This window comes from Vicugna pacos, chromosome 5 (assembly GCF_048564905.1).
Source record: "Vicugna pacos chromosome 5, VicPac4, whole genome shotgun sequence".
Classification (NCBI taxonomy): domain Eukaryota; kingdom Metazoa; phylum Chordata; class Mammalia; order Artiodactyla; family Camelidae; genus Vicugna; species Vicugna pacos.
In genome coordinates this window covers 96,260,575-96,288,415 of record NC_132991.1, presented here as the reverse complement: position 1 = coordinate 96,288,415, position 27,841 = coordinate 96,260,575, and the positions used below count along the sequence as shown (strand labels likewise).

Below are 27,841 nucleotides of genomic sequence, written 5' to 3'. Positions count from 1 at the left end.
GCTCTCCAGCGCCTGGAACAGGATCCGTCTTTGTTGGAGAAGGGAGCGTGGGCTCTGCAGAGACAGCCCGCGCTCCTAGAGCCTTCACACAGTCCACATACGCCACCCCCCACCCCTGGGAGGGACACGGCTCGTGTCTCTCCCCTTATTTGCCCAGAGGTCTCGGCCCAGCAGCTGTCGGAGCTGCAGCTGCAGAGGGTTAGGGAGACATGGGGTTTGGCAGGGACGGCCAAGGTGTGGGCTGGGGTCACCCTCACCCGGGGGTGTGCTGGGTCTGGGGACATCGGGGACCCGGGGTGAGAGCCAGCTCTGCTGCTTCCTGGGTGTGACCTCAACCTTATCAGCCACCTGTGAAGGGGGAGCGGCCCTGCCCACCGTGGGGAGGAGGGGGTCCCAGCCCTCCTTGTTCCCCTTGGCCACTCGCCACGCCCAGCCCACTCCCCTGGTGCCCTCTGCTGCCTGTTGAGTTCCGGAGTCAGACCCTCGTCCTGGCTGGAGCCCCTGACCCCCATACCCTTCCCGGGGAGCCCTGTCAGCGGGACACGTGTGGCCTGGGGGCGCCTGCACTGAGGACTCTGGGGCCAAACCCTCCGCACACAGACCCTGGGCTGCGCTCTGTGTGAGGACTAACAGAGACCAGGGGCGGGGCAGGAGGCACCCCACGGGGCCTGTGTGGAGGAAGGCTTGGCCCCACTGCGCGGGACCGTCCCTGGAAGAGGTCGGGTCTCGGGGTGCCAGGCGGCCTGCCCAGGAGAGGCAGTGACAGCGGCTGCTAGAGGCCACCGCCGAGCCCAGCTGGAGCCCTCGGAGGGGACAGGCACAGAGAGTGCTTCAAGAGCTGCTCAGCCCTGGGTTTAACTTTCACTTTACTGCATACAACGTCTTAGGTTTGACGTCTTCTCAAGGTGCATTACTTTCACGGTTGAAAAAATTAAGCAAGCCACGAGCCGCACAGGTGTGCTGGGACACAGGTGCCAGCCGCTCACCGCCCACTGCCATCCTGTCTGCTTGCCTCTTGGAGTCCCCAGCTTCTGCCCGGTGGGTGCAGCATGTCTGCACGCCTGTCCCCTGCCCTGCCCCTCCTAGGGGACCCCTCTCTGTGGCTTGCCTGCAGCTCAGCCCAGTGGCTACTCTTCTGCCAGGAGAGGCCCCCCATTCCCCCCAGGGTCCCGTCCTCCTCTGTGTCCCTGCCTGGAGCCCTTCCCGCCCCCCAGTCTTCCTGCCAAGGGCCCCAAGCCCACAGCTTGGGGTTTTCAGGCCTTCTCTCTGCTGCCCCTTCCCAGGTGCCCCTCGCCCCCAGCCCTGAGTACTGGACCCTCTCTGGGGCCACCCCACTGCTGAGACTCCAAAACGCCCGCTTTCTCCCATAGCACGGAGCCCGTTGTGACCGCGCACTTGTCCTGTTAGTGTTTAATCTACACTCCACTGTGCCCGAGGTCTGCAGGGCAGGGCTTCTGGGTCTGTGTGTAGCCAAGTGCCCGACAGACGGACGAGCACAGACCGGGCGCAGGTGCTGGGTGAGTGAAGGGGCGGACTCCCCCACGTTGCCGACCTGCCCCCCCACGCCCGCCTCCTGAGCTGACCGACGGTCTCCCCATCCTGGCGCCGCACGTCCGAGCACACGGGACGGCCCCACACAGGCCAGGAGGCCTCTGGCTTCTCTGAGTGCTGGATTCTCCTCTCCTGTGATTTGCAGGCGCCCCTTCTTCCCTTGCAGGCGTTAGGCCTCTTGTCGGTGGTAAACCTGAAATAGCGCCTAACCCGCTGCCTGTGGTCTGTTCGTGGTGTTCTTTGTTCTGCACGGAGTTTCACTTTATGTCAACCAACCCATCAAAATCTTATCTGAAGGCCGTGTTCTGGGGTTTAAGAAGCTCTTCTGCACTCTCAGTTCACAGATATGTTTTCCCCCCTTTCTCCTACAGGTCTTCGATTTTACTGCCACACGGAGACTCTTGTCAGGTCAGCCTGTACGACGTGAGGCAGGGTCAGTGTCCCTCTCCCGGCCTGTGCGGCAGCGCCCAGCCTGGCTGGGGACAGGCCGCGGCTCCCCGGCCCTGTGGCCGCCCCGGCTCTTTCCACGCTGTTTCCGCTGGGGGTCTGTAGCTTTGGGAGCCTGGCAGGAGATTGCTTCTCCACTCGTTTTCAAAGTTGATGGAACTTTTACGTTTCACGGTTCAATGTGGATCTTTTTTCTTCAGAGTTTAATGAGTTTCTCGGAAAATGGCATTTTGATTAGGATTTTGCACACATTTTCCCACCCCTTGCACATTTTTTGGTGTAATTTAAAAACTGTCTATTCAAGAGCACATGCTGGATTGTGACCTGTGGCGCCCACTTCTGTCTCCTCGAGCCTTTCTCTCTAGTGCCCCCTCTTTGCTTGCGGCTTTGGGTTTTTTCCCTACTTGTGAATTGGATGTTTCATAACTTATTTGTTGCTAGTAGTTGCTTTTCTTGGAGTTGGGGGAAATTAGGTTTACTTGTTTATTTTAGTGGCGGTGCTGAGGACTGAACCCAAGGCATCTTGCATGGCTTGTCCACTGAGCTATGCCCTCCCCCTGTCAGTGGTTGCTTTAAACTTGTATTTTCCTACAAACTCTATATGCTATTACTTCTTTCTTTTATACCACAGTTAAAACTTGCAGAATCTTCGGGGTGGTGGTAGAGCTCAGTGGCAGAGTGCATGCTTAGCACGCATGAGGTCCTGGGTTCAACCTCCAGTGCATCCACTGAAAAAACAAACTTGCACAGTCCTTCCCTCTACTTGCCACTGTCTTACCTCTGGGTTCACAAAAACAGTAACCTGGCGGCTCAGACCCGTTTTGTGGGGGCACATTCTGTATCGTCAGGAACTCTGTCCCACATTTGCAAAGAGCTCGACAGTCAAGTACATTCTTTTAAACTGAAGTTCTGCTGGCTTTTGTGCTGCTACTGAAACACCCTCCCTTCCCAGTTCTTATCTGGATTCATCTCTTGTTTGGGTGGACTCCTCCAAATAACTTTTTCACCACAGGCACTCAAATCCTGAATCCCTGTGCACCTGAAAATGTCCTCCTCTTGTCCTCAGACAGCAGGTGGCCGAGGGTGGAATTCTAGGCTCCTGATCTAAAGGCTCTTTCCAGGCCACCCCAACCTGACCCTCTTCCCTTTCATAGGCAGATGCTCATAATTCAAGTCGCAAAATTAATTCTGTTGAAGATCCGAGTCAGAAGTTGGCCGTGACCTAACCAGCCCTCAGGCTGGCCGTTGCGTCCGCAGCTTCCCTGGCAGATGGGCGCCCCGGCCGTGGGGCAGCTGCCCAGGGCCTGCCACAGGGTCCAGTGCAGCACTGACCAGCAGGACTGTCTGTGGGGATGGACGTGGGCTGCCCCTGGCGAGGTGTGGCTACCACTGTGGCAAGTGCAGCTGAGAAACTGAATTTTTAATTTCACTGTAAAGACTTTACTTTGAACTGATGCAGCCACAGGCAGCCTGGGGGGATCCTGGGCTGGACTCGAGTGTCTTGGAAGCAGGAGGGACCTTGGGGTCCTGTGATTCGGTCCTCATTCTGCAGAAGAGAAAATCTGAGACCCTAGGAGATGACAAAGTCCTGGTCACATTCAGGGTGGCTGTCCATGTAAGTGTATAAAGAACAAGCCACTACGATGATGGGGTAAGACGGAAAGGTGACATTAAAGTGGTCCAGAGGGTGGCTCTGGAGAAGCCCGTGAAGGGAGACGCAGGTGGGTCGCGCACAGTGCAGGCGAGTGTGGGAGGCGTCTCTACTGCACGGGGACACTGACCCCGAGGACTGCAGGGGCACTGGGTGGCCCCGCTCTTCAGGACAGTGCCAGGGGCACAGCTGTATTCACCTGAGGCTTTGTTTTTTAAAGTATGAAATTTCAAACCCTGTGGCACCAGCTGGCGCATTTTAGACTGGAAAGCTCTCGGCTGACAGGCCCTGGGCCCCCAAGCATTCCCGGGCAGCATGCTCCCAGCCCCGCCGTCTCACCCTTCCCAGCGGGGTTGTGAGAGGAGGAGACAGCACTGGGTGGGGAGCATCGATGTGTGGCTCCAGGGTGAGGATGGCTAACCAGGGGCGCGGGGATGCAGGCAGTACCGGCGGCCAGGTGAGCGGCACCACACAGGCAGTTTTCACTCAGTGCCTTTTATTGCCATTGGGTTTGTGGCTGCTGATACAGTGACGACCTCAGGGGCAGCAGCTGGATTAAAAAACCGTGGCTGGAGGTTCTTCTGACAAGAGCGGGTGGGGGCGGGGGGGTGAGGTTCAGAACCTGACGAAGGTGGCGTCGATCTGCCGCACGGTGGGGAGGGCCAGCATGACCTTCCGCCGGTACTGGGGGTCCCTCTGCAGGGGGTTCCGCTCCAGGTACACCGTCTCCAGGTTCCTGGCGCCCTTCAGCTCGTCCAGATCGCTCCAGCTCTCCAGGAGGTTGTCGTTCATCTGGGGGGACACACGTGCACATGTGTGAGGAGAGCCTTCAGAACACACAGCCCTGAGCCCCCGACCTGGCCCCTCTGGGGCCTCTTATCACCCTGGGAACGTCCTGGCCACCCTAACCCGGCCGTCACCCCGCAGGGCAGTTCTAGGTTCAGAGCAGCAGAGAGAAGAGGCTGATACCATCCCAGCCCCACCCGGCTTCCCAGCAAAGTGTTAAAGCAGGTTCAACTGAACTTCCTACACACCAGCTCCTAGTCCTGGTTCCCAAGGCAGGCTCTGTGCTCTGATTACAACACGGTCAGCAGACCAGAGGACAGGCGGCCCAGTGCTCACGGCTCTGCCCCGAGTGGCCCCTCTCTGGGCTTGCTCCACCAGGACACCTGCTGCCCATTTCTGTGTGCAGAGCATCTTCGATGGCTGAGTTCAGAACATGCATGGTCAGGACGGGCTCAGGGCAGGGCATATGTCCCTATCCCAGCTCTGCCAAGGCCCACCAGGGCACCCGCCACGGCCATGAAGAGCCTTCTGGCCTTCAGACCACCGTCCAGACTAGGGCAAGAAGGGCCCTGGTCAGAGCGCCCGTCATGGCATCTGCACCCACGCTCGGGCCACTCCTTCGAGGGGATCCTCCTGCCTCTTAGCTGGGGACTCTGGGTGACGGCCGCCTTGGTTTCTTTCAGTTTCCAAAGCAACGGCAGAGGGACAAGTGAACAGACAGGACGGCCTCTGGACGCGGGAGAGGTGGGGAGGGGCTCGGCGGTGCATGGGAGGTGGGGTGGGGGGGTCACCCATGGCTCCAGGCTCCCAGAAAAGCCGAGACGCCTGCCGGCTTGTGTGGCTGACCCCGTGCCACATGGCGCTGTGGGCGCGGTGTGGGGCAGAGAGGGGGCAGCGTGGGCTCCCGCATCACTGCTGTGGAGGGCGGGGTGCTGGCCTGAACCCCCACCCGGCTCTGCTCTAGGAATCATCCTGTAGGAGATGCCAGGCTCCAGCTCCACCCGGAGAAGATCTGACGGGAGCGGTCCACATTGGGGGCTGTGTGGGGGCCCGATTGCTGGACAGGCACTGGGCTGCCTCGTAAAAGGACCCTGGATTTCACTGCTCTAAGACGACATCGGTCCACATGGCGCCTGGGCTGCTGCGTCGCCTTTGGGCCTGAAACACACTGGGACAGTGACTTCTCTGATGCTGACTCGCTGCATGAGGGCCCGACAACCTGCTACGAACGGGCTCTGTTCTGTGTGAGGGGGGCTCAGTGGGGAAGGCGGTGCAGGGGGGACAGGAGTGGAGGGACAGGACGGGGCAGATCGTGGGGACTCTGGGGACTTGAGTCCTCAGTGGGACAGGAGCCCTGGGCAGGCTGGACATTTTGGGAGGCCCACTCCCTCCCGCGGAGAGTGGGCTGCAGGCCTGCGGATTAGGTGGCTGCTTTCCCGCGCAGGTGATGGAGGCCGGAAGCTGGGACCAAGCTGGGAGCAGCAGAGCTGAGAAAGTGCTGGACTCTGGATCGATCTTGAAGGTAGAGTTAAGACGCCGCACTGGATGTGGTGCATAAGAGAAGGGAGAGATAAAGGAAGATTCCAAGATTTCTGACCCAAAGACTTTGAGACAAGAGTGAACGCTGACTGAGCTTGAGCAAAATGGAGGAGAGCTCGGGGACTGAAGTCGCACGGTCAGGTCTGGATGCCTCATGCTTTGGGGGCAGGCGGGCGCCCAGCACTGCCCACGTGGCGTGTGCAGCTGGACTCGCGAGTCTGGGTCCAGGACAGACACTGGGGTCCACACAGATGTGGGTGCTGTGCGCACGTATGTGGTAGCCAGAGTCACACGACTGGACAGGCTTGTGAGGAGAGAGAAGAGGGGAAAAGTCCCCAGATCGAACCCCAGGCTATGCCCCAACCCAGGACGGTCAGCAAAGATGGCCGGGGGTGACTGGGTGACAGATGGTGAGAGTGACACCCTGCGGGCCAAGGGAGGAGGGCCTCAGGGAGAGCAGTGGTCAAGGGTCCACTGGGAAGTAAGATGGGGTGGCGGGGACACTGACCCAGCCTTGTCTCCACTGGCGGAGAGACCCTCAAACGGGTCCCTGTGGGAGAGCGCCTGACTACGGGGGGTCCAGGAAAGAGGGTGGTGGTGAGGGGACAGCCAGGCAGGACACCTGTGGGAGCAGGTGGTGGTGGGTGGGGAGGGAGGGCTCGGACACAGGGGGCTGGCTCAGAGGACCCTCCGCCTGTGGTGGCGGGAGGGTGCAGACAGGGGCTGCGAATGTGGGGCACCCACTTCAGCAAGAATGTCGGCTGAGGGGAGTCATGAGGACAGAGGAGACCAACCCGGGGAGAGAGGTGGACAGGCGCCCGCTGACCTCTGGCAGTGGGGAGCCCCGGGGCAGCACTGAAGTCAGCATGTTCAGGACGAGCCTATCAGCGCCCTCTGTCCCGTTACTGCCGTGTGCAGCGTCTGGGTGAGTGTGACGGGGCGGGGTGGGCAGTGATGACCACAGGGTCCGGGACCTAAGGGAGGGGAGGAGGGCGGGCAGCGAGAAGGCAGCAGACGGGGGCGGTAGGGGGGCAGGTCCTGATGGGGCCGGGTTGCTGGAGGTGGCTCCTGGGGCCGGCCGGGTGAGATGGGCACTGGAGGGGGTGGGCGTCCAGCTGTGCTGGAAGGAGTCGTGGCTTCTCTATAGGTGAGGGGTCATGGGGCGGGTAGCTGGGAAGATGGCCCTGATGGTGCCATGCGGCAGAGCGAGGCCGGGGCTAGGGGAGAGGCCGGCAGCCGTGGACGAAACTCGCTTACCCCTGAGCTCCTTCCAGTGACACAGGCCTGGTCTCAGGCTTCATCAGGGCGGGTCTCCAGGAGGTCCGGGCCCTAACTCCAAACTCGGCCTCCCCTGGAGACTCTGCTGGAGCCAAACTCGGTCTCCCCTGGAGACTCTGCTGGAGCCCGTCTGGGGGCTTTATGAGCGTGGGCTCAGAGGGGCTGCATCTGAGCCCGTGGCCCACAGACTGCTGGGGCAGCCAGACACCAAGGATGTGAGATCCCTACCCGGGCAGGGATGGGCTCCACTGTGCCCCAGCTCTGCTCCCTGCCTTGAGCCGGTGGTCTTGTGCCCAGACTGCCCAGCCTTCGGCCACAGTGACAGGCAATCCCTGGCCGTGGGGCTCCAGGGCCCTTTTGCACAGCTCTCTGCAGCTTGTCCCGACTCCAGCTGCCGTAAACTCCGGCCTCTGCTTCTTCAGCTCCAGAGCTGCTCATTCCGAAACTGCTTCAAGGCAGAGAGCGGGGCTCCCTCTGAGCTTCCCTGTTCTCAGGACCTGCCTGCTATCTCTGCCTGAGGAGAGCCGCCTCGCCTCTGTGTTTATGGTGGGGCCTGGTCTGGTACAAGGTCCACTGTCACAGCCAGACTGTTGTTCACAACTTACTGCAGGCGATGGCTCTCCCAGAGGACAAAGGGCGCAAGGCCTCCCAGGCTGGCCCCTTTTGCAGGGCTTCACGTGGGTCCAGTGTGCTTTCCTTGAGGACGGCCTGAGCCTGCTTCTGAGGGTGGAGACTTAAGGGACCTGACCCCAGGCAGCTCCCCTGGCGCCGCCTCTGGAGTGGGGACAGCTCCTTCAGGACAAACCCTCAAACGTTACTTTTCTGGCAAGCGTGAATCTATCACAGATCTGGACGACGCGAGCTGTCCCTGCGGCCAAGGTGCCGTGTGTGAAGCCAGAGCCGCGGGAGGGCCTGTCCACATGGCTGTGGTGGCAGCAGGGCGGTTACAGGAAGACCCCCCGCTGTGGGGTCACTAAAAAGGCCGTGTCCCTTAGACACCGTTGCCTCGAAGCACCCACAGCGCGTACTCCTTCAGCGAAAGCAGCGACGTCACATTGCTTGGGAGAAGCACAGCTCTGCAGTGTTGCGGTGGCTGCCCCGGGCTCGCGGCCGGCGCCGCCCCTTCCTCCTCCAGTCTCGGGTCCCCGCCACACACTGTGTGCTCCCTGCTGCACGTCATGATGCTCCCCGCGTCCGCGTCCCAGCCGCCCCCTGTGGTGGCTGTCCCTGCAAACTCCAGGACGTGCCGCAGTCTGGCCGGCAGAGGTGGCCCTGGGCACGTCCCTCACCACTGACGGCAGCTGTAAAGGATGTGTCCAACACAGAGCTCTGCAGACGCTTATTCTTGTGTTTTTCCAAAATGGAACTCGAAACCCTTCACCGGTGTCATCTCCACAGAGATTCCAGAATCTCCGGAATCCGCACTGGGGGAAAAGAGTGGCCTTTGTTTGTCTAAGTTCTTCACAACGAGCACGGCGTTGGGGAGCGACCTTCCAGAGATGTCTGGCTTCTTCCAGAATCTCTCCCCAGAAGGTACAACTTTTATTTTCTTCTAGTCCAGGCCCTTCCCCACCTCCTTCTCAGTTTTTTTCCTGTTAAATGAAACTGACTTTTAAAGAAACGCAGAGCAGTCCTCATTCTGGACCTGTCTGCCTGTCTCCTGGCTGTCCCCAAGCTTGTCCCTCTGGTCCCTGTGCCTCTCATAAACTGGAGTCAGGTCTCAATGCCTGGTTAGATCAGATTAAGCATTTTTGGCAGGGATGCTTCACAGACGAACCACATCAGAGGACGTGGCATTAGGCTGCCCCACTGTCAGGGACGACAAGCTGGATCCGTGGACAAGCTGTGACCCTGGGTGACTCTGGGGAGCACACTTCCCCTTTGCAATCAGCAAGTTCTCGGCGGGGTGGCACCTGGTACCTGTGCAAACACGCTGCTCTTCAGTGGCCCCCGCCTGAATCAGCTGCTGGGTCTCTGTCAGAACGTTGCCCTGGATGGGGTGTTCCCGGCAGACTGTCTCATGGTTCAAAACCCAAACTTCACAGGAGTGTGTACCTCCCACTACAGTGTTTGGGGGTTTTTGGCAGATATTTACATAGAATTTTTACATCTACTCCTCTCAAGTTCAGTAATATTTTAAGCAGAGCAGAGTTGTGGAAGAATTCTCAAGATGCATCTCATACAATAAAACCGCCCCGACAAAGGGGGTGTGTGCCTTGTATGTTGCTGGCAGCGAAGGAGGTGCCTGTTACTTCACATAAGGCTGAGGGTTCGAGAGAGAGCAGGAGAGGGCCCCCTGGGCACAGCCAGTCTTTCCAGGACCCCCGCAGAGGTGGACTCCTGTCCCTGCTGCCGCATCCGGCCTGTCAAGGACGAGTCACTGAGGCCGGCACGTGCGCGGGGAGCGGAACCCACAGTGGGAGTGCCAGGACCTGGGGGTGGGGGGCCATCGTTCACCTTGGCTTCTCCTGACGCCATTCCCCCTTGGGACGGGCTGCGTCCCCCTGCTTCTGTGCACACCTGGAGCTGCCCTGCTGCCAGACTCGGGGACACCACACTGCCGCGTGTCCGGGTCCTGTTGTCCTCCATTAAGAAGCGTCCTTCTGCAGAGCGCCTGGTCCTGCGGAGGCTTCAAGGTGGCGCTTTCTCCGTCCCCACGTGTGGCTGTGGGGATGTCGGTGGGACACCTGAGGTGTTGGGGGCAGCAACATCACATCTGTTTCAGTGCATTTAAAAAAAAATTAATGAGGTAAGCAGTGTTTCCTGTAGCTACAAGCACTGTCACTGCACCCTCGTGGCTGCCAGCTCACGCCCTCTGTCCTCCACTGTGAGATGCCATGGTGGGGCCGCCATCAAGACAAGGACGTTGGCCTCATCTGGTGTCTCTGCAGGCACGTTTCTCCACGTGCTCCCAACTGCCCCGCCATGCCTCCTACGTCCTTCCCCCGTTCAACCAGGTCTGTGTCAGGCACGACCACACGACTGGTGAGGTGGAGCTTATACTCCACAGAGGCGAGAGTCACAGACAGGCCGTGACGAGTGACTGGGGCTGGACTTGCCCTTTTGGTTACACTCTAGAACAGGACACTGTATATGAGACAACTGTCTTCGTACACTGGATGACAGGCAACCCAGGACAGTGCCCGAGGGGAGGGACACCGATGGCCGTGCTCTGTGCTCACCCTGGCCTCTGCCTGGAGGCACTTTCTGGAACACAGGGAGGGATCCAAGCACAGCCTGGGGGCCACGCTGAGTCCAGGGGTGGCTGTAGGTGGGGGAGGCAGAGTAGCTGGAATTTCTGGAGGCAAGTGAAACGGGCCAAAGAGCAGTGGCCCAGAAGCCGCGTGCCCAGGCAGGGCGTGCTGTGTCTGTTTTCTCACCACCAGTGTGGAGAGCCCTGGGGAACGCCTGGGCGTCCACACAGTCCCGAGAAGGGTCACGGCCTGGAAGCAGGGCAGCCCGGCCCGAGGGGACAGGCCACTCAGACTCACTGTGAAAAGATCAGGAGAGCTTTCGTAGCCTCAGGAGCATCGAGCAGGGACTTAACTGTCTGCCAGACAAAAAGTCCAGCACACTTCAAAGGAAAGCAGCAACAATCCAGACGCTCAATAATCCAACATCACAATGCTCAGCGTCTAAGAAAGCCTGTCCGCCCACGGGAGGGAGGGAGGACGAGGGAACACGAGGAAAGGAAGAGGATTTACAAAGATGAACCAAATGCTCCCTCAGAGTGGAAAAGCACATCTGAGATAAAAGCCTGACTCCGTGGGCCTAACGGTGGACGGGCACCGCGGCGGCGGCGGTCACGGCCCGGAGCCAGAGGGACAGAACCACGCAGACGCAGGCACAGGGGCCAGCAGCGGGGGCGGGCGGAGCCTCAGCGATCCGACTGCCAACCCGTAGAACACACAGGTGTAACTGGATTTTCAGAAGGAAACGGGGAAGGAGAGCGTAAAAATCTTCCAGGAAATAATTTTTCTCTTTGCATTTAATAAATAATAACTTCCGAAAGTTTTCTGCCTTTGATGAAAACTGTAAATTCACAGATCCAAAAAGCGCCGCTGAACGCGAGAACTAGCACATCACGCTCAAGCTGCAGAAAGTAACAGTGACGGAAAGAACACGTAAAGCGCGGCCGGAGGGAAAGAGCACGACCCCCCCAGCAGAAGAGAGTGGCCGGGGGGCGGGGAGGTGGCGGGGCGGCCGCGCCGGGCTGCGGCCCCGCCCTTCAGCAACCGGGCACCGCAGAGGCTTTTCCAGACAAGCCGAAGCTGAAGGGATCGGTTTACAGCAGGCTGCGCACAAAAAAGTTAGAACTCTTCAGGTAGAGAGGAAACGCCAGGTGGAAAGTACACAAAAGAAGGAAGAGCGTCAGAGGTGGTCAAGTGAGTAGGTGTCTTGTTTCAAAATTCCTTTAAAAGTCGCTTGACATAATGTATCGTGGGATTTACAACGTATTTAAAAGTAAAACAGATCGGCGGCCACTGGACGGAGCAGCGGAGGTTCCCCGTGGTGAGGGCCCTGCGTTGTATGTGAAGTATTCAATGTCATTTGAAGACAGATTGTGGTAAATTAAAAACGCGTTTTGCAATTCCTAGAGTAACCACTGAACAAACAAAATACAGAAGTATAAGCAAGTATGTCGTCAGTGGAGATAAAATACAACACAAAAAGTTTTCCCCCCCTATCTAAAAGGCAGGCAGGAAAAAAGAAAAATAAAGCAAAAATAGACGGGCCCAATAAAAGAGAAATACATCGAAAGACAGTGAACTCAACTCAAAACTCAACCGTTAACACGAAATGCAACCAAATGCAGTTGCATTAAATGTAAGCAAATTCTCAACTTAGAAGACAGAGATTGTGCGACGGGATAAAAAGGCAAAACCCAACAGAGGAAACACATTTTAATTATTTTAAAGACACAGGTGAAGAGTAAATGGATGGAGAAAGGCATCCCTGAAAACAGGACTCGGACAGATGCTGCATCCACAGCACACAGGTGGATCGCTGGGACAAGGGGACAGGACAGTAACAGGGACATTGCACATGATAAAGGCAGTCCCTCAAGGAGACGCTACAATCCCCAACGCACGTGCACACGTGCCCCTAACAGAAACCTTTCTTTACAAGAAGCAAAACTTGAGGGGGCTGGAGGAACAGACAAGTCCAGTCATGGTTCAGAGATTTCAACGTTCTTCCCTCACTGTTCGGTAGAACAGACAGAAAATCAGTTAGGTGCAGGACTGGGGCCATTAGAGATTCATGGAGACAGGTCTCCTGCTCCTCCTTCAGAGGCCAGCTGGTGGCTGAGAACATCTCCCCCATGGGTATGAGCACAGGGCAGAGCTGGGATGTTCCCGGCCAGTGGCCTCCCCACTGGAATTCACCCCTCGGCTGTGAAATGGGGTAACTGTTGTGACCATCAGACCAGAAGGCAACCAGCCTGGACACCACAAAGCACTGTGCAAACTGCCCGCTCTGCTGTCTGCGGTGGCCAGAGACGCGGGATTCCTCTGGGTGTCCCAGGGTGGGCTGCCAGCCTTCCTGCCCCGGATGGCCAGGATGCCTTGTACAGTCCCAGACCCAGGTCCCACGCTCCACTGGGCACAGACAGAGCCACGCATTCAGAACCACTGCCTCCCAAACTGCTCCCCAAGTTCTCCCAGACATACCTTCCTTCTCGCCCAGGCCCTCTGTCTCTGCCTCCTTATTCTCCTGTGGTTTCTCAGCTTCCTCAGGGCCAAACCCCTTTACTCCAACCCCACCTGCTGACCCAGCCACCCCGTCCTCGCGAGTGGGCTGCACACCACACCCTCGGCTAGGGTGGCTCGCTTGTCTCTCCTCGCCTTCCAAGGGCTGGTTCTGGTCTTCCCAGACTTGCTCTGCATCACAGCCCGACAGCACCCGAGACCCAGTGCTGTTAATGCGGGGCAAGGGCATCTTCACAGCAGGCCACCTGTGCTCTAGGGAAACTTGGGTGAGCTCTCAAGGCGAGCCCAGGAACACACACAGGACATGAGCAGGGCCAGAGGCGCAGCTGGACGAGGAGGAGGACGCCTTACCCTCGGCAGGAACCCTAGGTCAGAGAGAGCACACCGCAGTCACAGGGCGGGTGCACGGCATCACCTGCAGGGCCACAGCAGCGGAGCTGGGCACAAGCAACGCACGTGCCCCAGTACACCTGTGGGGAGTCCTGGCAGCGAGGACCTCAGCTTGGGTCATGCGCCTTCAGAGGCGGCTCCAGCCTTCTCAGATCTTTCTCCTCCTCTAGGCTCTGCGACACCAGTCCTGGAAGCGCAGCATTAACCACAGGACGAGCACGAGGCCAGTGCTGGCACGGCGCCTGCGGAAGCCCACCCAACACGTCCTCCCATGCTGCGGGGACTTCTGTGCCCGGGACACACTGGCCTCTGGGCTGGGTTTGGAGACCCTCCAGTCACATGGCAGTTTGAGGGTCTAAGCACATACAGACCAGGGCTTCTCACGCTTTCGTGTGCAGGACAGTCATCCAGGATCTTGTTAAAAAGCCGATTTTGATTCTGCCTGCATCTGCGGTGGGCTGGGGCCCGAGATCCCACATCTGCAACAAGCTCCCCGAAGTCCCACAACAGCCCACCCACCCGCAAGCTCATTCCAGCCAGGGCTCCAGGCGGAGCCCCTCCCACAACTTAAACACATTTTACTCGGTGGGACCAGCCAGCTGAAGCATCAGCAGCCCCGCGTTCCACTCACCCAGAACTCCTGCAGCTCTGTGAGGTGGCTGACGTTTTCAATCTTTTTGATTCTATTCGATGCAATGTCCAACATTGTGAGTTTGTTCTAAAATAAGGAAATAAATGTTTCGTAGATTACCTCAGTTCAGAGTCTGTGACCATGAGCACAGTGCTGGGCCTGGGCACGGAGCCGGGGGCGGCTGACCTCTGCCTCCCAGGACAGGCGCGTGTGAACCAGGTGCAGACCCTGCCCACTGCCCGCCCCTGCTTTCGTTTACACACAGAATCCTCACAACCACCTTATGCAGCTCTCATTCTCACTAGGATCTGAAACTGGCTCCACGAGACCCCAAGGACCCCACAGAGAGCTGTCCTGGGAGAAGCAGAGAACACCTGCCCGAAAGCTCTGGGAGGCTGCGGCACCTGAGCAGAAGGGCTGACCACAAAGAAGGGCGGCGATAGTTACTCGGTGCGCGTCTCGAGGACACACAACTCCAGTGACACTCAGAACAGAATTCCTTTCATTTAGGGATGAGGAGCCCGGGTGTGGTGAGGGCAAGAAGCTGCCAGGCACAAGGGGAGGTGGTGCTGCCAGGCCCAGGCCCAGGCTTCTGGAAGGGGCCCTCCTCCCGGCAAGAGGCCACCAGGAGCAAGGGGCGAACCGAGGAAGGCCTGGGCCTGAGGGACAGCGGGTCCAGGGCGGGCCGGGGACTTACAGCTGGCGGGGCGAGAAGGGGCGCTCGGCCCCGCTGGGGACTCGACTCAAAAGCGCCCAGCAGATACTTTCCAATACGTATCAGCTCAGCCTGAGGAATATTTGTTTTAAAGATCAGAGTTTTAAAATTTATCAGAGTGAGACTGTAGTGAAAATGATGTCTTTTAAAACTTGCATTGCTGGCTGAAGTATGTTTGAAAAAACAATTGGCAAGTTTTTCTGAAATCAGAAGGGAAACGTTATAGGTGGGTTGACAGCCCCCTCAGAGTTTATCCCCCTCCTTTTGCCCGGTTCTGACTGAGGGCTCCCTCATCACACTTCCTGCTGCATTCCTGGGATTCTGCTTCCAAACCCAGTCTTAAGGGAAAGTTAAAAAAAAAGTCTCAATAAAATAAAAACACCTGCCCCTGCCCCCCCACAAGCAGGCAGCCAGCAGCCCTGCTGATGCTAACGCCCCGGGCCCCGTCTCTGGCTCCAAGGGCTCCCCTAGTCCGCTTGCGTTATGCCCACACGGCTGCTCAGATTGGGGTGATATCTACGGGCCAGGAGGCTCCTGTCTGCAGAGCTATGGGGTTTCGGAGCAAACAGGGACTTAGCAGAACTCTGCAAAGAGGAGCCCAGTGGGCAGCAGGGTGGGTCAGGCCAGGTCCAGCCCCTGACCCGCTCTGCTGGGTGTGCAGACACAGAAACCGCAAAGCAGCTGTGCTTGGTCCTCGTGCAGCCCAAGCACAGGCTCAGCCCCAGGGTGTCCAGCTGCCGGATCTGGCCCCAAAGCCCTGAGCACAAGGACGCGGGCATGCGCTCAACACTGTATCATGTTTTTCTGAGGGGCTGCACAGTGTTTTGAAAGCTCATTCAAAAGCAAACCAGTAAGAACTGCTTAAAAAGAAAAAAAAAAAAGGAGCGGGATGGCGTAGGGAGAGCGAGCACACCAGAGACGGCCACATCCATGCCACCACCTGCCAGGCCAGGGCAGAAGGCCCGGGACAGGAGCAGCAGCCACAGGGCAGAGGCGGCGCCCGGCACACTGCGGGAGCCGTCTGCGCTGTCCAGACAGCAGGTTTGCCGTTTGGGAAGAAGATACGCTACTTCCTGACCTCACACCACAAAAGTACATCCCAGGTAAATTAAAACAGATAAAGCTTAGAAGAAAATGCAGGTGGACACACATGGCCTCTGGTCGAATAAAGATCTCGGGGGAAAGACTGTCATGTCTGACCATGATGGGGGTCACAACAACCGCCTTTAGAGCCACAACTGTGTTCTCGCACTGTTCTGTTTCAGAGGCCCCCAAAGGGTCTGGTGCTGATGCAGCCCACGGTGTCGCGCTCTGGCTGGTAACCCGAGTTCTCACCCTGTCTTGTTTGCCTGAGGCTCGCTGCAGGCATGCCATCTCCTGAGCGGCTCCTCTGGCTGACCTCTCAGCCCTCTGCCCCCCATTTCCACGCCAGCTCTGTAAACTTGGCCTGACTACGAGGAGGAGGAAGGCGAGGAGACCTATTGTAGGAATGCCCTAGCTCTTCTAAAATTTGATGCACATGTTGGTGAAGTAAAATTTAGAAGGCAGTCTCTCCCCAAAACATTAATGATGACTAGGCCCAGGGGCTGAGGCATGAAAGCCAAAGGAGTCATAACTAAGACTGAAATGCTGTGTTTACAACAAAACTGACCAACTCACTAGCAACTAAACAAAACAGGAAAAAAAAAACAGTGAAATAGAACGAGTAAAAGCATTTTATTTGCCTTGAACACTGCACTGAGGAGGAGCAGGTTTGCCTGCAGGCAGCAGAGGAGGATAGGGGCCTCCTGGAGCTCAGAGCCAGCCTGCCATGCCCTCCCAGGTGGGCCTGGGACAGGCCTGGCCAGCGAGGCGGGGAGGGCTGGGCAGGGGCTCGGGGAGCCGGAGACGCCTGCTAGCCCTGCATGGTATGGGGGCACCCAGGAGCAGCTAGGGTTCACTTTTTAAAAATCCTCCCCAATGCCCACAGGGCTGCCAGGACCCCTGCAGTGAATCTGCCCCGGCCCTGCACAGTTCTGCTCCCTCAGGCCCCGGCTGCTCATGCCTGCCTGTCCCAGCAGGTGAGCAGGGACCACCTGGCTCTCTGCATCAGGGGTCAGCACCTTCAACCCCGAGGGACAACCACCCTACAGAGAGGGCCCTGGAAACCAGTGCGTGCCACCTGCCTGGTGCCCCGAGTCCACCCAGGGCCCCGCACCCGCCTGCTGCCCGCCCTCCCGGGGCCCCGTCCACCACCTGCCTGCCTGCCCGCCTGCCCGGGCCCCACGCCCCCCCGCCTGCTGCCTTACGTTGCTGTCCAGGCCCTCGATGACCTCGATGCCGTTGTGGCTGAGGTAGAGCTCCCGCAGGTTCACCAGACTCTGCAGACCCTCGATCTTGGTCAGTCGGTTGCTCTGCAGGGGGAGGGGGGAGACCAACAGCTGTCAGGACAGTGTGGGTGGCGAGCAACAAAGTGGCTTCTAGGAAATGGGGCTGCTGGTCTTGGAGACTCCTGAAAACAGGGCATTCCACCTAAAGCTGCCAGGATGGGACTTGCACACAGAGAAAGGGCAAAATTTCAAGTCTGCTGCACTGGCTAAAATTTACACATCAGGGTTAAAGGCTTTTGTGCAAACAACTCACTTTCCTGTCTACTTGGGGGAGGCCTACACTAATTAATATAGTAATTCAACAACATCAAAGTCACAGAATATCTTAGAGTAAATTTAATCCTCATTTCTTTCAGCACATGTTACAACCCAAGTTAAGGCACAAGGCCCTCTTTCTAAAGAAGTCCGCAGAACAACTGCTGGAAAGGCACGTGTGGCTTTGGGGGACCCGCCACACCTGGACGGTGCCCAGACGCCCCAGCACATCCTGCCTTTAGGGTCTGAGTCCACACGTTTGCTTCAGACAAAAGGGAACAGGAGACAAGGTACGTGCAGGTGCTTACCCCCGCCACCCGGCCCGCACGGACATGGCCCCCCAACCCCCACGGAGCCCAGTGAGGCTCCGGCACAAGCTCAACCTGCTGAACAAGCCTCTCTGGCTAAAACCACCCAGAACTTTTATCAGGACAAAGAGTGTGATGCTTAAGAGTGAAATTCCAGTTCAATGTGAGTTACGTATGTACAAAGCCTGTGACTCTAGCGTTTCACCCCCTCACTGATGGGGCAAGGAAGCCCCGATCGTGGAGATAAAAGTGGGCTGCCTGGCAGCCCCGGCCCTGGGGAGTGGTGGAGTGGGCGGATGGATACCTGCATGCTGAGGACTGTCAGGTTGGTGAGAGCATCCAGGTTCTGAAGTTTAGTGATCTTGTTTTTCCCCAAAAACAAACTCTCCAGATTGGTTAATGTGTCAATATTTTCAATTGCCTGTGAAAATCAGGACAGGGTAGCTGTCAGCTTTCCGGGAAAGGAAAGGCCCCAGGATTTCAGCCCCGGACAGTCGGTCATGGAGCTTTCCACTCTGGAAACCTTCCACGCACTCCCACTTGACAGCACAGGGTTGAGAAAGCAGGAAGGCGGGGATCAAGGCCTGCTCTCCTGGACTCACTCCCAACCCTAGAGTTTTCAGAGCTCTGGAGTTTGTGGGGACAGAGCTTGAAAACCCACAGACAAGCAGACTCCTAAAGTCGCCCCCAGTTCTAAAGTTAGTTCTAAAATTAATAATGAGTTAACACATTATTACATTGTTCTATGCGGAGTCTGTTAAAAACAGATCCCCCAGAGCCCAAGTGTCCACAGAAGAGGGCTGCTGGAAGCTCTGACTCTGGGACGCCCACCCTGGATTCCTGGGAGCAGGTCCCCCGGGCCCCATTCTGGGGCCCTCTGGCCCCTCCCTCAGTTCCTGTCACCTTCCTTCTTCTCCCTGCTATGACCGTGTGCTCCACCATTCGGCTGGAACCACCCCCCCCCCAGGTCATGGTGCCACAGCCGGGGGTGGGGGGGGAATGGTGCTCAGACTCGACCTTAGTTTCCCTCCTCCTCTGAGTTCACAGCTCTCTCGAAGCAGGTTAACCATCAACTTTTCAGCAGACATTGAATAAGCAGACTAGGTAACACAGCAGGGCCTCCAGCAAGTGCAGAATGTGTGTCACCTGGCCTGTCGGCGGGACACGGCCAGGACTCCATGAGGGTGAAGACCCAGAGGGAGGCCACGCTTAGCTGCCATCGCCTGCGTTAGCCTGTGACGGGCCACTTCTCTCTCGGAACACTCCATAGGGAGACACGATAAAACGCTGACATCTGGGTCTGTCTCTAGTTTTAAATGTGCTGCTTAGCTATTTTCAGCCATCTTACCACCAACTGGCACAGAGGCCCTTTGCCAGAACCACTCTCCTCGGTTTGCAGCCTGCCAGCTCACGAGGGCCCAGCTGGACTGGCCAGTGTGCTGTAACCTTCCAGAAGCTGGACAGAGGGGCACTCCCCACATGGAGGGAGGGGAAGGTGTGCTCGGAGAGCCTGCCCTCAGCGGCCCAGAAAGGCGGGGGGGGGATCAGGTTCCGTGCTGCGCCCCTCGTGGGGGCCAGGGCGGGGGTGGGGGTTGAGTGGTCTCCTGGTGGCTGACGGCCTCACCCCGTCCTGGCAACCCTCTCTTCTTTGCTGGCGGACCCATTCCCGATGTGTCCTCCTGTGACGCCCTCCCAGGCAGGGCCCATTCCACAGGCGCATCCCAGCGGTTATATCAGCTGGGTAGAGGGCTCCATCTGCTTCCAAAGACGCCCGGCCGCATGTCCTTAGACCTGAGCAGAGCCTGGCAAATGGCAGGCTCTGATGCTACGCAGGGGCTGGTCCCGGGCAGGACGGGCCAGCCACGCCCCAAGCTGCCAGCTGCCTCCTGCGGCCCTGGTGTGGGGAAGGTCGCTGCGGGCCGCCGCCGTGCTGCGTCAGGGACCCTTTCACCCCCAGAGGTTCACCAGGAAACACAGCCATCAGCGTTTTCAGAAGCAGAGTGTTGGGCTGATCAGCTCACCTCAGGCAGAACGTCACTGGGACGGTCTGCTTAGAGTTTGCCATGATCTGGACAGGGAGCAAGTGAGATGCGTGTGCAGAAGGCAGGCTAGGCCACTGCACTCGGGCACCTGCAGCCAGCACATTCAACTACAAAGAGCACTGCCAATCACTCCCCGCACCCACCCTGCCCCAGTCATACCACCGCCCCGCGCGGAGGGCCATGCTGCTGGCCACACCTGCACCTACCCGGATGCGGTTGGACCCCAGCTCCAGCATCTGCAGTTGGTGTAAGGTGCTTATGTTCTCAATTTTATTGATTTTATTGTTGACCAAGAAGAGCTTTTTCAGTCGTGTCAACTTATCAATTCCTTCAATGTTTCTCAGCAGATTAAAAGAAATATCTAGAATCCTGGGAATAAGCAAAACACCTATTTTTAGTGGGCACAGGCCACACAGAACTCAGAATGTAGCTAATGTGGAGGTGCATCCCCCGGTGGACCACGCATCACCCCGGGGAGGGCAGGGGGCAGCCTGCAGGGCCCCCGATGCTGTGCTCACAAGATGGTGCCCTGATAGACGCTGGAAGCCTCCAATCGAAGGTTCAACTTGTGGGCTGAGACTGCGGGCAAGCAGAGCACCTTGGAGCCAGGTGCAGGGTGGTGGGCGGGCCTCCCAGGCCTGACAGCGGGGGCGGAGGGCTGGCTCTGGGAGACTGGCAGGTGGGCCCCTCGGTATCTCCCTAGGCCTCACTCATGACTCACTCCAGCTCTGTCAGCGCCTCCAGGTTCTCAATCTTCTTGATTTGGTTGTCGTAAAGATCCAGCTCTCGGAGACTCTGTAGCTCCTCCAGATTCTCAATGCATTTAATTAAATTCTGACGGAGGCAGAGAGTCTGGGGGACACAAAAGGGACAGCTGACACAGGCAAGAGGGAGGCCAGGATAAAGTGCCAGCTGTTACAGGACACAGGATAAGCCTTCCAGGCGGGAAGACGGCTGTCATCGCCTGTTCTCTGGAAAGGTGGTGACCTTGGGGAGGATGGACAGACACCCACAGGGAGGCTGGCGGCAGGCCTCGCACTGAGCAGACCCAAGTTGGGGCGAGGGCGGTGCTGTTTCCCAGCAGAGTGAAGCCTCCGTGGGCTCCGTGTGAAGACAGGTTTAACTGACGTGAGTTTAGGACTGCACAGGTGGTCTGTGCCTGACTGCAGGCAGGCTCTGACTTGGGGCGCCGCTCAGCCCCGGGACTGCTCCACACACCCTGCCCTGCTCAGATCAAAAGGTGCAGGACGGCGGCTCCTGCTGCGGCCTGGCTCCTTTGTGAGGACTGTCACTCGTGCAGAACTAATTCTGATCCGGTTTATCCACACTCTCCAGGTGGGACAGGCTCAGGAGTGTCCCAGACTCACCTCTCAGCAAAAGACCGCCTTCTTCTCACTCACCTTCACTTTCTTCAGCACCTCAAATCCTTCAATTTTTCCAATGCGGTAATGATTCAAGTCAACGTCCTGAAACAAAGAGAAGTCTGGCTGACCTGTGGCAAAATGGCGAAGGTGTGCTTCCTGGAATAGGAGCCACGGGGAGGCTGGCAAGGTGGGCGGAGGTGAGGGCGTCCACGGCAGGCAGGTGCCTGGGACGCAGGGGTGAGCTGCATGATGCTCTCCGCTTTGGCTCCGATATACAGTGGCCGCAGGTAGAACTGACCCTCCCCCCAAACGATGGTAAACCCTCTCTTGCATTGTTCGCTCCCTTGGCACAGCACAAAAGCCTGTGCTCTGAGGAGGTGGCTCAATCTTGTCACTGCTGGTGGCTGGCAGCGGGCTTGGGAATCCCCAGGGGCCATCAACACACACTGGGAGCTTCTGCCCTTCCCTGTAGCCCCTGCATGCCCCAAACTGTCATCACATGCTGCTTTCCAGGTGCTGGGGTGGTAGGACCGCCCCTCCCCCCGCCATTTACATGTAATCATTCGGCCCAATCTATGAATCAAAGGCGTTTCATCTGCCACGATTCTCAGTGGTTCAACAGAAAGGGGATGCCAATTACCGGTACTGAAAACAGTCAGAACACGGGGAACCTAACCCAATCAAGGGTGGCTCACACAGCTTCCTCCAGGGACACCACTTATAACCTGGCACCTTTGTACAAGACGCCCTGATGGCTGGAGGGCTCCGCCGTGCCCCTGAGGCTGGGCTGAGCGGGCGGCATTACCTCTGCATCTCTGTCCAGGTTAATGGTTTCCATGTCCACAGGCAGCTCTTGTCCTTCTGAAAAAAATGAGAAGAAAAAAGCCCACTCAGAGCCCCGGGTCTCCAGGAGGCAGCAGGCCTGGCGTCAGCGGAGAGCAGAGAGCCAGGCGCCTAGAGCACAGGACCGCCTGGGATGCAGAGGAGAGATGAGGGGGCGATGCTGGGGGCGTGGACGGCGTGGCCGCGCGCCAACGCTCTGTCCAGCAACTGTCTCCTTTCAAGCATTCTCAGTTTCCCGAACGCAGCTACTGGCAAAGGTCTCCAAACTCTCCTCTGTGCCGCTGAACTTCCCAAGAAAGGAAACAGTCTGCAGCTGCTGGCAGGAAGGGGATGGGGCGGGGGAGGCGACTGAGCCTCAGGTGGGCCCAGTCAGCGGCCAGGAAGCCGCCCACTGCCACCTTCTGGTGACGCCAGAGCCGCGGAGCTGGCAGCAGCCTGCCTCCCACAGCCTTTCCCTTCTTGTCTGTGGCAATCAAACGAGCCATTTGAATACAGATCATGCCGGGCAAGTCAGCTGTTCTGGGATGTGCCTTTTCCTGCTTTGGAACGTGGCCCGGCATCTACAAGCACTTCTCTCTGCAAAGAGCAAACCAGAGTGAAGCACAGCTCGACAGACAAGACCACAGGGCCTCGCTGAATAATTTAAACACTTGTCTTGCCTGGGAGGCCAGGGAGCTCATCTCAGCAGAGGCCCTCCATCTGGGAGAGCCAGGTCTCTGGGGGCAGGGTGCCCGCCCAGGGGGAGCGGCCGTGGCTCCTGCGGTGGAGCTAACGGCCTTGAATTCGAACCCCCCTCCTCCGTTCATGGGGATGCACTTCAGCACGTGCGTCTGAGCTGATGTGGGTGTGCGCAGCATGACGCTTCTCCGGGGCCGGCTCTTGCCTCCGGTCTCCTGCTGTGGACACCAGGCCGCCGGTCCTGCGGGAGGTGGGAGCCTGCACACCGGGGGGCTGGCTGGGACCCCACTGCTGTCCCTCCCTGCAGCACGGCTGCCTCTGCTCTGCGCAGAGCCGGCTCACAGCCTCTGCTTAGCCTGGCCCTCGACTGGGGGCCCCAGGGAGGTGCCCTGATGCAGAAGCAGCCTGACAGAGAAGTCGGGCCCCACACTGCCTGAATCCACCACACAGCCTTTTCACTACGCCTTTTCCGTAACGATCAACAACGGCTAATGAAAAAAATGTTACTTTCTCTAGTTTAGCCACAGCTTTATAAACTGTCAGCCAACCTAAGAAGCTGGGAAGAACAAAGAGATACGCCCAGATGCCCCCCTCCAAAGGACAGCGCCACCAGCGGCATGAATGACTCTGCAAGGTGGGATGCGAGCGGCTCTACCACGAAGGCAGGGTGTCCAGGCCACCTGGTGTCCAAAGCAGGACATGTGGTCACAGGCTCTAAGGGGTTCTGTTTGTAATGCATCCAGCACCAGGCAAGCTGCTCAGATGCCAGCTTAACCTCTGAAACAAAGTTCCCAGCCGTCTTTCCCGACCTATCACTACTCATCATTTAAAAAAAATAACTCAAGGAAAATAAGTGAGAGGTAATAGCTGACATGTCTGAACTGATTTTACTTGAACTGAAGACGTAAAGCAATACAGGTAGGGGCAAGTCCTGCTTTCCCCAAGGACGAGCAGAAATGCACCTTCCCGGAGGCCTTCTAGTCAGCCAGCGAGCATTCTGGAGGAGAGAACACGGAATCCAGATCCGCAGGTCCCAGCCCAGCTGCTCTATGTGTAGCCATGCACCTGTGGGGGAGCCTGCGACAGGGAGCCGTCAACTCTCCCATCCTCCACGGTGCCAGGTGTTCAGATGGGAGGGCAGGTGACACTCCCACCTTTTTGTGACTAAGTCAGACAGCAAGGAGAGCGTCCGCCCATCCCTCCATGTACTTATTCCACCCACATCACTTCCAGAATACCGACTCTGAAGTTCCAAAGTACATGACTGGTACTTTTGTGGTAATAATCTCCTTTTGCCTTAAAATTAGGTTGCCATAGCTACCAATCATCTTCACTGGCACACAGCACCATGTTATTTTAAAAATTAGTTTTGTTTTTATTACCATAAAGGTAGTGTATGATTATTAACACTTAAATATCCACATATTGCACAAAAATCTAGAAGAGACCTTCCCAAACCTGTGGTTAAGAGAGGGCCACCACAAGTCAGACATGTTTCCTGAGTAGGTAAAACTGCGTACTGTTATTACTATCGTAAAAATAAGGTTTAACATGTGTACTGCTTGTAAAATTTCTGCTTCTTATACCTAATGACATACCCTGGACATCTTTCTGTCTGTTCATATGGTTTTTCTCATTCTTTTCAATGTAAATTGATTTCCTACGCAAGCAAACAAACAAAAAAAGGCTTAGATCATGGTTGAGGAGGGTGAAAAACCACCATTATGGGCTGAGAACTTAGTTTTCACATCTCTAAATCCACTCTGTTATTGTTAATTGCTGAAACAATTTAGGAGTTGACCCTCAGGCCTGTAAGCACAGCGGAGCAGAGCTCAGAAGTGGCCTCTCTAGGCAGTAAAGCGAGTTTACACGACCACGGCGGGAAAGAGCACCGCCAGCCCAAATGTGATGTAGAATCTTGCTTTTCCAACACACGGTTAATAAAACAACTTTTTGGTTCTGTCCCAGATGATACACTAGTATCAACATTATTGGTAACTGTATTTTCCTTCAGGGGAATCAGGAAAAACTTCACCCTGCCTACAAGTGCCGAAGGTTGGAGCCTAAGGGAGCCCATCAGAGGGCCCACTGCTCCCGGCCATGAGGCCTCCCTGCCCCCAACCCCCGGGGGGCACATCCCACACAGCAGAGCCTGCAGCCCCCTTAGTGAGGTTAAGGTGCTTAACTCGGCCTGGTACCTTCCGGGTCCTCTTCCCCCCGCTCCTCTCCATCCTTCAGGCTGTGCTCGCTCAGGTCCGCCGCGATCCCGCTGCTCTGCTTCTTCCCTTCGTCATCGCCCGACTCTTCGGACTCCACCCTCCTGTCAACTGAACCCACACGCACCCATGAGCACTCACGTCTGCCTCAGGGGACTCTTCAAGGAACATATAACATATTGACATCCAGTTGTAAGTCAAATTCAAAAACGTTTGTTGAATTCAGTTCAACAAACATTTGAGTGTCTTCCATTTGTGTCCCGGGCACCATCTGAGGTATCCGGTGGAGGGGAGAACTTGGGGGCTGGGGGGGCAGAGCAGGGAGCCGCAGGGGTATGAAGGTGAGCGACATACTATTCCTGCCCTCAAGGAACTGGTGAAGAGACACCAGGTGTTCTGAAAGCCCTGGTGGTTTGTGATGAAAGGCACTAACAGTAACAGCAGAGAAGCACCTCCTGCTCGGCTCACGCTGGCCTGGACACCCACGCACAGGGGACCACTGTGACCCTCCCACCACATACCTTCATCCATGCTCCACTATCCATTTGGCCAAGAAAACCAGCCCAGTTCACAGGCCCACGTTCTGAAAGAAATCAAGACTAACTCAAATCAGACTGTGGGCAGTGGGGAGCTCTAATGAGAAAGGAGAAGACAGCCAGGAATGCTAAAGACCCCAAGAAAGGTCACTGATGCTAAATGTCGGGGTGCGTGGAGACCAGCACGAAGTTCTGAAAGTCTGGGAAGTAAACACCTCTTGAATTAATAAATGAGGCAATGCTTAAATGTGGCAGACTGGTGAAAATTCTTTGGCAAGACTGTCAAATAATTTTCCTTTTTCCTAACTTTTTTTCTTTTTACAACCTCTTTTGGAAGCCTGTCTGGAAGACCTGAAGCACTAACAGATTACTTGGAATAGTCAACCACACTGAGTGTTCTCTTTTCTCTGACTACAGCTTATCTCGAAAGGGTTGTGCTTTTTGAAGAGAAGAAGCTCTGTTTCATCTCTGTCTCTTACTGGGCCTAACAGAGCAGCACCCAAGAAGGACTGCTGGGTAAGTCTTGATGAAATTCACCTCTAAAACGCTCAGCTCCCTCCCTTCCTTCCTGCCCTGGCCACTGCCGGGGCTCCTGCCTGCCTCCTGACTAGTCTCTGTGGCTTGTCTGGCTCTGCTTAATCTATTCTCCACTGCCAGAGAATCTGATCCGATTCTAAAATCCAAATCTGATCTTTGACTCCAAAAATTTCTGGAATGCCAGTGGCCCTTCCTGAGTTTGTATCTGGTCCTAAAGACACAGCTTTGTTATGTTACTGCCTTTTCCAGACAGACCCCAGTCTCCTCATCAGTAAAAGGAGCCAGAATAGCACCTACACCTCAGAGTTGCTGTCAGGACTAAATTAGAAAAGGCACAAAAGCACATGCAGGACACACAGGTAGACATTTAATAAATCAGTCGTTACCAGGCACAGGGCACTCTGTGGTCAAGACTAAGGGATAGCAAGTTCTGCTGGGGGATGGTCAGGTGCAGCCGAGCCCAGGATGGGAGAACCTTAGCTAATGAAGGGCAGCCAGGGTGAAACTTGGGACTCTATCCTGGACAGGATTGTGGCAAAGCAGATCAGCAAATAAGGTGACTTTGGCGCCTTGAGGACAATGGACTGGCTCAAGGGACTGGCAGTGGGAAAGGTAAGAAAGATTTGGAGGCACTAAGGAAGTAGAGGCATTGGAGCTTGTTAATTGGATGGGTTGGAGTGGGGCGAGAAAGAAACACCTGGCTTTCATATTTGCCATTTACCAAGACCTGGAAACAGCTGATGAGGAAGCAGGAGTAGGCGGGAGGGTGGGAAGAACGGGGGTAAGATGAGCTGCTTCCTTGCTTAAAAAGATGCAAAGGTCTCGAAGTCCAAGACTCTTCAAGTGCTTCTCCCCTTCACCAAGGCCCTCCACAACCTTCTCCTGCCAGCTCCACTGTCACTCTTGGTGAACTCTCCTCCAAATAGGTCACATTCTTTCACACCCCTTCACCTTTGTCTGTGTGGTTTCTTTCCCCTGAAATGATCTTTGATGGCTCCCTCAACATATCGCCCACTGGGCTGATACGCAGTTATCCCTCAAGTTCAGCTCGAGCGGCCATCGCTCTGAAACACGCCAACTCGTCCTTTGCTCCCCTCCCCTCCTCCTTCCCTAGCACTCTGCACACAGACACTGGCTGCTCTTCTGGAGTCCCCATGGAACCAGCGGCTCTAAAAGCACACAAGCAATCTAAGACACCACCGACTCTCCAACCACGGGTAACTGTGTGTGTAATTATACGCATGCATAACACGCATACAATTTTTTTCAACAAAACGAAAGAGTTGAATTTAGTCTTTTCGAAACTATGATAGCTTTGAACCCAGGAACCCATCGATTCTGTAACTCAGTCTCTTGGCTCCTCGTCACTCCTTCCCCATGACCCATTCGCTTCCGAGAGGACCCTTCTCCACCCCTGCCACGTTCACCAATGAGCTGACTCGGGCAGGTCCCAGGGAGCCCTGCGCCCTGTTTCCTGTCAGCTGTCCAGGGACCAGCCTCGCGGGTCACACTCAAAGATTCGGTGCGAGGCTCCCACCAGCTGGCGGACGCCCGGGCTGCGGGGCCACCGCGCCCTTAGTCTCCACCCATGCGCCCGGCTCGCGCCGCCGCTAGCCCCTGGCCCTGGGTCCGGCGCCGCCCAGGCCGCCCGCGCCTTCCGGACCGCTACCGCCTCGGCCCCGGGTCCTGGTCCAGGGCCACCCCCGCTCGCCGGCTGGCTGATGTCAGGGGTCGCGCGCGGTGGGGCCCGAGCCGCGGCCGAAGCCAGGCCGCCCGTTTCTCTCGGGCAGGGCCGGTACGGGCTGCCGCCTCCCGCCCGCTGGGCCCTTGGGTCGCCGCCCCGCGGGGCCGCTTACCCTCCATCATCTCCTGCGACTGTTGCTGGCCCGCGCCGCGCTCCGCCGCCATGTTGGCTGCTCTTCCCCTTTCCGGAATCTGTCGCCTCGGGCTCCTCAGCCAATCAGGGCTCCTAGCTCGGACCCTTCCCAGCCAAT

The 27,841-nt window shown here is 57.1% G+C and overlaps 1 protein-coding gene and 2 long non-coding RNA genes across 11 annotated transcripts; 2 read left to right on the top strand and 1 right to left on the bottom strand.

The window, feature by feature from the left end:
• Positions 1–4,128: 4,128 nt before the first annotated feature.
• Positions 4,129–27,837, bottom strand: PPP1R7 (protein phosphatase 1 regulatory subunit 7). 9 transcript variants are annotated; one of them, XM_072962021.1, is made up of 12 exons: positions 27,704–27,789; positions 25,296–25,357; positions 24,745–24,885; positions 21,843–21,898; positions 21,074–21,139; positions 20,395–20,525; positions 19,880–20,042; positions 17,936–18,052; positions 16,988–17,092; positions 13,985–14,071; positions 4,684–4,855; positions 4,129–4,441 (listed from the first exon to the last, which is right to left on the bottom strand). In XM_072962021.1, the coding sequence occupies exons 2-12, from the start codon at positions 25,303–25,305 to the stop codon at positions 4,146–4,148; spliced, it is 1,344 nt and encodes a 447-aa protein (XP_072818122.1). In that variant the 5' UTR covers positions 25,306–25,357; positions 27,704–27,789; the 3' UTR covers positions 4,129–4,145. The 9 variants fall into 9 exon arrangements, 8 of the variants coding, with proteins under 8 accessions (XP_072818122.1, XP_072818119.1, XP_072818120.1 ...); XM_072962018.1 differs by lacking the exon at positions 25,296–25,357 and having other exon boundaries at positions 27,704–27,837; XM_072962019.1 differs by lacking the exon at positions 25,296–25,357 and having other exon boundaries at positions 24,757–24,885; positions 27,704–27,837.
• Positions 8,686–14,108, top strand: LOC140696526 (uncharacterized). Its single transcript, XR_012072990.1, has 2 exons — positions 8,686–8,785; positions 13,524–14,108. It is a non-coding gene; the product is annotated as an uncharacterized lncRNA (long non-coding RNA).
• Positions 23,804–27,243, top strand: LOC140696527 (uncharacterized). The gene is made up of 4 exons (XR_012072991.1): positions 23,804–24,966; positions 25,728–25,826; positions 26,375–26,459; positions 26,962–27,243. It is a non-coding gene; the product is annotated as an uncharacterized lncRNA (long non-coding RNA).
• Positions 27,838–27,841: the final 4 nt, after the last annotated feature.

Excerpts from the sequence above, each read along its gene's own strand:
- PPP1R7 (XM_072962018.1), bottom strand. The coding sequence starts at position 27,755 with ATGGCGGCGGAGCGCGGCGCGGGCCAGCAACAGTCGCAGGAGATGATG. Across the intron at positions 21,899-24,744 it reads CCCGGAAGGTACCAGGCCGA|AAGGACAAGAGCTGCCTGTG; the intron begins GTTAAGCACCTT and ends CATTTTTTTCAG. Across the intron at positions 4,856-13,984 it reads CAGAGCTGCAGGAGTTCTGG|CCATCGAAGATGCTCTGCAC; the intron begins GTGAGTGGAACG and ends TTCTGAACTCAG.